This window comes from Suricata suricatta, chromosome 11 (genome assembly GCF_006229205.1).
Source record: "Suricata suricatta isolate VVHF042 chromosome 11, meerkat_22Aug2017_6uvM2_HiC, whole genome shotgun sequence".
Lineage (NCBI taxonomy): Eukaryota > Metazoa > Chordata > Mammalia > Carnivora > Herpestidae > Suricata > Suricata suricatta.
Window position 1 is genome coordinate 108,458,318 of NC_043710.1, and position 8,890 is coordinate 108,467,207.

General features: G+C 51.8%; 1 protein-coding gene across 1 annotated transcript in view; it reads left to right on the forward strand.

Annotated features, from left to right (window-relative positions):
* The window catches only part of LOC115272709 (proline-rich protein 36-like), a 13,021-nt gene that overhangs the window by 1,899 nt on the left and 2,232 nt on the right, over window positions 1-8,890 (forward strand). The window contains exons 3-4 of the mRNA XM_029915704.1: window positions 1,092-1,148; window positions 4,897-4,987. Coding sequence (XP_029771564.1) covers window positions 1,092-1,148; window positions 4,897-4,987 — 148 coding nt within the window. The remainder of the gene's footprint in view (window positions 1-1,091; window positions 1,149-4,896; window positions 4,988-8,890) is intronic.

Here is an 8,890-nt window from a genome sequence, read left to right on the forward strand (position 1 = left end):
CCCTCCGTGGGCCGCCGCGCTCTTCCTCCAGCGCCCCCTTCCGGCCGCCTTAGCGCTGGCGGGTCCCTGGGCCTGAGTGCCGCTCCCCAGGCTGCGTCCAGGGCCGGCCCCCTTCCCACGGTCCGTGGTTCCACTGCGGGCTTCCCCAGCCGCGCTGATCACGATTCCCAGACACCTCTCTCCAAATATACTTTTTTCCTGCCCCCCCCAAATTTCCTAAAATCAACATCTAACATTCTATATGATTTACTGATTTATTATGTTTATTGTTTGTTTTACCTTACTGAAATAAATGCAAGCCCCCTGCCTCCGCCGAAGGCAGAAATTTTTACAGAGCGCCTGGGTGGCTCAGTTACTTGAGCGTCTGACTTCAGCTCAGGTCATGAGCTTGTGGTTCACGGGTTCGAGCCCCGCGTCAGACTCTGTGCTGACCGCTCAGAGCCTGGAGCCTGCTTCTGATTCTGTCTCTACCTCTCTTTCTCTCTCTCCTCCTCCCCTTTGCAGTCTGCCTCTCTCTCTCAAAAATAAGTAAACATTTTAAAAAAATGTTTTAAATCTGTTTGTTCACTGATATATTCCAAGCTCCAAGCTCAGAGAAGTCACTCACTACAGATGTGATGAATAAAGTAATTTGCCCTTTAGTGTTGCGCTAGGTGACTGCACACCTTTCTAAACCGCTGTTCCCTCCGCCTTCACCCTGGCCCTTTCCCCCTGGCACATCCCCGATCCACTCTTGGAGTTTCCCAAACCGCTTTTTTCTGCCCTCCTGCTGGGCCTCTTACAACACGTACCATTATTCTCTGATGACATATTTCCGTGTGTCTATTTCCCTTACTAAAGCGTAAGCTGGTGAAGGAGGCCCAGCATCTAACTCAGCTTTGTAAACCCCGCCCTGTCACGTTATCCACCTGGCTTGTGTATAGTAGGTTTTCAAACAATGGAACAGCAAACTCTCTGACTGTGTTTGGTACCGCGTTGATACACAGCAGACTCTGGTGGCAGTTTGCCGCAGAGGGAGACGCAGGCCTGGCGGGGGGACTCCCTTCCTGAAGGCTTGCAGGCTGAGCCCCCCAGTCACCCCTGCATCTCAGCCTCTCACTCTGCAGCAGAGGTCGGGATCCCTGATCCACAGCCCGTCCCCGAGCACGGTGCGTGCCGTCCCGCTGCGGCACGAGACCGGGGAGGAAGGACCGAGAGGGTGGGCAGCAGAAGATCTTTTCTAGAAAACCTGGCTTGAACCTGAGAAGCGCAGACATTCCTCAGGAACTGCCCAGGGTAACTCCTGTCTTTGGCCAAGCCTGCCTTTCTGGACTTCCATCCTCGGTAGAAGCGAAAGAAGGGCATCCTCTACAGGGTTACGGGCCCGTTCCCGTGCTCATGGGATTCACGTGGGTGGCTTCTTATAGGAATTGTGTGTTGGATACTTGCAAAGTAAGAAAGGTCGTCTCTAGAGGCTCCACGTCTGCATGCATTGCAGCGTTGTCAAAACCAAGAGCAATTAAAACGCTGTTGTGTGGTTCCAAATTGTAGCCCGCTTGTTAAAATCGCTATTGCTTCCCTAAGGGCAGCCCGCATTCTTGCCTTGATGTCGTCTCACTTTGGGTCACATGGGGTTAGAGAACTTAATAGAACAAGTCAGTCAATGGAGTTCTGAGATACCAGTGCAGTCCAAGGTGGTGATAAGAAATTAGTTCCTGATTTCAGTGACCTTCAGGTGGAGTAACGGCAGGAAGGCCACGGAAGCCCAGGATCGGATCAACAAGGGACATCAGCCAGATGGAGGTGAAGTCAAGAGTGATATTTTGATGATCATTGCTTTACCTTAGACGGTGTTAGGATGTCATCTGCCCGGAATATGCTAGTAGAGAGAAGGATGCTTTAGTATGGGACACGCACGTGACACCCACATGGCACCAGATTGGGGAAACTTTTCCACTTCACCCAAGGCTCCAAATTTCACCCCCACTGCACCGAGGGTAAACCCTGAGGCCAAATGGCCCTTGATTTGGGGCCCTTGAGTTTGTCTGCTTTACCTTCACCATCCGACTCTTGATCCCAGAAGAAGCTGCCTGCAGAGACTAAGTAATAACCTCTCACAGTTAACCTGCGGAAGGAAAGCCCACGAATCAGCCACAAACCCCTTTTTTCTGGATCTCTCTTCAGACGGCACCTGGAGCTGTGTGTGTTCCTTGTTCGTCCACCTCCTCTGCTGCGGGGCCCGTGCAGGGACACGGACCAAACGTCACGCTGCTCACTTCCCACCGCAGACCCGAGTGAGGTCCGGCCGTGTGCCGAGGCGAGCGAGTCCGGGACGGAGGACCGGGGTGCGGGGCTCGATGCTGGTTTCCTAGCCCTAACCACATCCTCCCCATCGGGACATTTCGGCTGCTCCCTGGACCGTGAGTGGCAAGAATGGGGAAGGCGATGGTTCACTTCTTATATTTTTACTCAGAAACTTACTTAATCTGAACTCTAACCCGCATGGAAGACCCTCCACTAAACTCTAGCAGGAGCAAGTGATGATTCTTAACGTGTAATTTGTGCCGGAGCCTCAGACGCCACGGTTTTTCCTGGATCTTCAGCAATAGAATCGGCTGCGTGTCAATAGGGCTCGAAACAGAGAAGAGAGTACGGCTGAAGGAGAGAGCCCAAAACCTAATCCGAAACATCTTTTTTTTTAAGTTTGTTTGTTTGTTTGTTTATGTGTTTATTTCGAGAGAGTGTGTGGGCAGGGGAGAGGCAGAGAGAGGCAGAATCCTCAGCGGGCTCTGCACCGCCAGCGTGGGGTGCAATGTGGCTCCTGGGCTGTGGGCGCATGACCACCCCTGGAGCCAAGAGGCGGACCCTCAGCGGACCGAGCTGCCCAGGCGCCCCTGCTCCTAAAGGTCTCGAGAGTTCACTTAACCGATGATCATTTACTCACCTCGTTTGTACCCACAGTGTTTCAGAAGAAGTTCTCAGTTCTGAAACTGGGTGTCAGAAGCTCAAATAACTTCCCATAGGAAAGACATTAATAAAAATAAATGTAGCTTTTAGTTCAGGGTTACATTGTGCATCAGAGATTCTGAGACCTCTGCCTTGTGCATTGGTGGTCATATTCTCACAGGCTTTTTGTTTTGTGCTTTTGTACTTTAGTCATCTACCAAGAGTCTGGGAATGAACAGCTAAACACAATGCGCGCATTGTAATATAGATTCAGAAACGAGTCAAAACAACCCTACCTCAATGACCTTGAAAAAGATAACCTTTAGGAAAGCTTCCAGGCCAGTCAGATTGCTGAAGAGACAATAACCAAAGGCTTATTCCTCAAAGGGCTTCTTCACCTGCCAAGAAATGCCCGTCTCTCAGTAGGAGCACCTTCGCCTGTGGAAACCCAGCTCAGGCTGCAGGAACTGGGGGCATCTAGTTCCTCTGAGAATTTTCTTCACTCAACAAGTGCCCACCTGGCTAAGGGGCAGCTTCCTGGAATTAAGACTGGAGAACCTAGGTTATAATTAACTCAGACTTCCTCCTCCTTTTGTACCTTGGCCATGACCTTAATCCTCACCTAGATTTTCCATCCCATCTACGGATAAAAATTTGTTCTAAATTAGATCAACTGAACTCTATTCCTGTTAGCCTAAGATAAGTTGGCACTGGTGGCTGAATGGAATCCTAGGCCAATTTTAGACCATTTAGTTAGACTTTAAGCATAACTCAAAAAAAAATGACATCTCAATGAGAGGATAACATTGCTTACCTTTACCCTTTTTCTCCCTCTTGTGAAAAGAAAAGAATCACTTGATAATGTTAGGTCTAGTGAATTTTTTTCAAAGTAATTTGGAGGCAAACAAAATGTCTCAAATTCTAGAACTGCAGTATTGACAATCCACAGAATTAAATACACTTTGGAGTTTAGTAGGTTTCACCTGCATGGAATTGAAGTCCTATTTAATAATTTTTTTAATGTTTAATTATTTTTCAGAGAGAGAGAGAGAGACAAAGGGCAATCAGGGAAGGGGCAGAGAGAGAGGGAGAATCAGAATCCAAAGCAGGCTCCAGGCTCTGAGCTGTCAGCACAGAGTCCAGCACGGGGCTCCATCTCACGAGCTGTGAGATCATGACCTGAGGCAACAGATGCTCCACGACGGGGCCGCCCGGGCGCCCCTTGAAGTCCTGTTTAAATGATGATGTGTAGGCCCCTTGCTGCTTATCTAGGAGCTCAAAGCCCTGTCCTGTATGATCTCCTGGGTTCTTACAACATGGAAAAGATCAGGTTTATGGGATAGAGAACGGAATCAAGGGTTTTGCAGGCGTGAATTTGAGATTCAAAGAAGCTGATTCACAGCTTCACTCACACGCAAGTCTTCCAGAAAAAGGTGTGCTTTCCCCGCCGTATTAAGGAGAAAGAAGAAGCTGTCCACATGAACTCTTTCATTTCCTGCCCTTCACCTCGAGCCAGTCTGTCCCTAACTACCCTTCCTTCCTTCCCCTTGTCCTAGAGGGAAACGTTTCGGACATTCTTTCCAAAACTACCCTTCCATATTCGCTCCTGATTCTCTTTCTTTCTATTCTTCAGGGATCTCCCCCCACCCAGCCCCCATTTTCATGTCTATTTATTGGTTCAACGAACATTTCTCACACTCCTGTTGCAGATCATGTTAAGTCCTCGGGACGCCAGAAGAAAGGACATCTTTCCGGCCTTCACAGGACTCCCGGTCTAGTGGCCGAAGTAGCAAAATACACAGTTTCAAACCGCACGCTGACGACACCGCGTGTAAAGGTCCGCAGCGGGGTCCGCGTCGCCCACGCGCTTGGACTCACGGGACAGTGTAAAGGAGGCTGAGGCGGGGCGGGACCCGGAGCCGGACCCATGAGCCCGCGGGCCGAGCTGGGAGGAAGGGCATTTAAACACAGCGGAGAGAAGCACTTTCAAAGCATGCCCGTACAAGAAAATTCCAATTCGGCAAGGCCAAAAACACACAAGGAATCAGAGGGGTGTTTGGAGGTAAGAAGTGAGGGAGCATGGGAACAAATAACAAAGGGTCTTGAAGAGGAGAGGACCTATGAAAGCGTCTTGTGTACTTGAGCACGGAAGTGTGGTCTGGTTTGCAGCTGAGCAAGTTCCGGCTCGTGGCGGGGGATGACAGACCGGGAAGGGTCGCGGGCGTCCTGAAGAGGGATGGGGAGTGGGGTGCGTGGGGGCGGCGATGGGAGAGGCGGCCCGACAGGCGCACTGCAGCGGCAGGAGGAGATCGGCTCCAGGACGTCCAGGTGAAGACCCCCAGCAGGGCGTTGGCGATATGTGTCTGCAATTTAAACACTGGGGACCCCGGGGGGGGGGCTCAGCCCGTCAAGTGGCCAACGCTTGATTTCAGCGCAGGTCATGACTTCATGGTTCGTGACATGGAGCCCCACGCTGCTCTGCCCTGACAACGCGGGGCCTGCTTGGGATTCTCTCTCTCTCTGCCTCTCTCTTGCTCTGTCTCTTCCAAAACTAAATCAGGGGTGCCTGGTTGGTTCAGTTGGTTAAGCATCTGACTCTTGGTTTCGGCGCAAGTCGTGATCTTATGGTTTGTGAGTTTGAGCCCCATGTTGGGCTCTGTGCCGACAGCATGGAGCCTGCTTGGGATCCTCTCTCTCCCTCCCTCTCTGGCCCTGCTCTGCTCACGTGCACTCTCTCTCTCAAAATAAATTAATAAGTAAACCTAAATAAGTAAATAAACATTAAAAAACATTTAAACTACGATTACACTGTATATTAACTAACCAGAATTTAAATTTAAAATTAAATAAATAAATAACAATTAAAAGTGGTAGGTGACGGAGATGGAGATGTAAATCCGGAAGTCAGAAGCACGTGGAGGGTGACTGGGGACTTGAGGGTGAGGTGAGGCTGCTCCGGAAGAACGGGTTCCCGGGGGAAGGCAGGCATTTTTCTAGGTTTTGTTTCTTTTTTCTTTAATTTTTAAGTTTTTATTTTTTTAACATTCTTTTATATCATTTTATTTTTTTATTTTTTTAACATTTATTTATTTGAGAGACAGAGAGAGACAGATCATGAGCAGGGGAGGGGCAGAGAGAGAGGGACACACAGACTCTGAAGCAGGCTCCAGGCTCCGAGCTGTCAACACAGAGCCCGACGCGGGGCTCGAACCCATGAACTGTGAGATCATGACCTGAGCCGAAGTCGGACGCTCAACCAACTGAGCCCCCTGGTTGCCCCCAGGTTTTGTTTCTTACTGTTTCCCCAATACCTAGAGCTGTCCCTGGACTTTAGTGAGCATTCAGTAAGGTTTTGTTTAATTGCAGTACAGTTGACACAGCGTGTGACCGTAGTTCCAGGTGGCATCCAGTACGTATTTAAATGAATGAAATACTGGAAAGAAAGGAGGGCTGAGAACATAACGCTGAGAAACACGACATTTACGTGAAAAGAAGCCAGTGAAGGGCTTTGAGAAAGAAAGTCCAGAGAGGTAGGAGGAAAAAGCAGGAAGGAAAGAGTGGGCTCACAGATACCAGAAGTTCAACGATGCTGCAAAAAGACGGAGAAGAAGAACTGAAAAGTCTCCACTGGCGTTAGCACCCTGACAGTGTCCCGGGGATGCCAGGCAGGTGGTAGGGATGCTAAGAAAATGGAGGCAGGAAGGTAGACGCTCTTTTCAGAAACTGGGTTGCATCGTCATTAGGCAATTTTCCCCACTTATGTATTTCCTCTTTTTTTTAGTGTTTATTTAATGTTTTGAGAGAGACAGAGACAGAGAGTAGGGGAGGGGGAGAGGGAGGAGGACAGAGGATCCAAAGCGGGCTCTGCGCTGACAGCAGAGAGGCCCCCTGTGGGGCTCGAACTCTGGAACCATGAGATTGTGACCTGAGCCGAGGTCAGACGCTTGACCAACTGAGCCTCCTGGGCTCCCACATTTATTTATTTTCTGACCTAGGCAGCCCTTAAAATCTGTCACTCTATGGGGCGCCTGGGGGGCTCAGTCGGTTAAGCCTCCGACTTCGGCTCAGGTCAGATCTCACGTTCGTGGGTTCGAGCCCCGCATCAGGCTCTGTGCGGACAGCTAGCTCAGAGCCTGGAGCCTGTTTCTAGTTCTGTGTCTCCTTCTCTCTCTGTGCCTCCCCCTCTCATGCTCTGTCTCTCTCTGTATCAAAAATAAATAAAACACAAAAAAAGATATTAAAATCTGTCACTCTATAATGAACATAAATACATACATTCCGTTCACCTAATCATTTATGTATCCATTTATTCTCAGTCGTCTTTCTCTCACGGCCTACACTTAACATATCAGCAAATCCCCACCCAACCGTGGTAATGTATCCTGATCTGACCGTTTCTCATCTCGTCCACACTACCAGTCACCGCCAAGACCCCATCGCCTGTCACCTGGACGAGCGCAGTAATCTCCGGGCAGATCCCCCTGCTTCCCCTTGCCTCTCTTTTGTCTTCTTTCCCTAAGATTTTATTTGTAAGTTATCTCTACACCCAGCCTGGGTCTCCAAGTCACGTCCCCAAGAAAGAGTCACAGGCTCCTCCCACTGAGCCGGGTGGGCTCCTCCCCCCTCCTCTAGTCTCCTGCCAGCAGCCAGAGTCAACCCAGCAAACACTAAGTCAGGGCACCCCGGGGGGGCTCAGGCGGTTGCGCATCTGACTTCAGCTCTGGTCGTGAGCTCAGCTCAGATCATGATCTTGCACTCATGAGTTCAAACACTGGCGTCGGGCTCTGGGCTGATGGTTCGGAGCCTGCTTCCGATTCTGTCTCCTTCTCTCTGCTCTTTCCCAACTCGTGCTCCATCTCTCTCTCTCAAAAATAAACATTTAAAAAAATGTAAAAGGGGCGCCTGGGTGGCTCAGTCGGTTAAGCCTCCGACCTCAGCTCAGGTCAGATCTCACGTTTGTGGGTTTGAGCCCCGCATCAGGCTCTGTGCTGAGAGCCAGTTCAGGGCCTGGAGCCTGCTTCCGGTTCTGTGTCTCCTTCTCTCTCTGACCCTCCCTGTCGCATGCTCTGTCTCTCTCTGTATCAAAAATAAATAAAACATTTTTTTAAAAGTTTAAAAAAATGTAAAAAAAATACTAAGTCATTTTTTTTCAGGCTTCTCTTTGGAACCTCCAATGGTCCGTCATGTCCTTGTAAGTCTCTGTGTAACCTGAACCCCCACCCCCGCCATGACGTCGCTCACTCCCCTCCGACCAGGGTCCCTCAGCCACACTGCCCTTCCCGGTCCCCGACTCCGACCCCGCTCTCCCTCGGGCGTCCCGCCTTGGCGGGTTCCCGCTCGGAGCCCTCGCTCCTCGGGCATCGTGTCCCCTCAGCGCCCTGTTCAGGTCCCCGACGGTCTTCCCGGGCCCTTTACGGCCGTCCGGCCTCGGCCTCGGCCGCTCCGGCGTCTCTCCGTCCTGCTGAGCGGCCCTTGTCCCCAGCACCCCCCGCGGCACCTCGTCGGGTGTCCCTCCCGGCACTAGGCCGCCGACCCCCACCCCGCGCAGCCCCGAGAGCACCTCCTGCGGGGAAGCGGGGTTGGTGACCGAGAGGCCGTCCCTGCCCCGAGGAAGCCGCGCTTCTGAGTCAGGCGGGACCGCTCCGAGCACTGGGTGCGGAGTCCGGGCCCCGCCGCCGTCCGGGTTCCCGCCGGGCGTTCGCTCCGAGAACCTAAGGAATGAAGAGCACCCAGGGGACACCCATGTCTGGGGGGAGGGTCAGAGAGAGGAGGCCAGGAGGAATAAAAACCACCAAGGAGACGAGGACGAGCTGGAAGAACGAGCCGCCGACGTCAGACCAGCGGAGCCTCCGCGGGCGCCGGGCGACCAGCAGGCGTCACTCCTCGCGGCTCGCGGCCGCCGCCGTCGGAGGCACGTGTCCGACGCCCGCGCTTAACCCTCACGACGACCCGGGGCGCTCGGCCT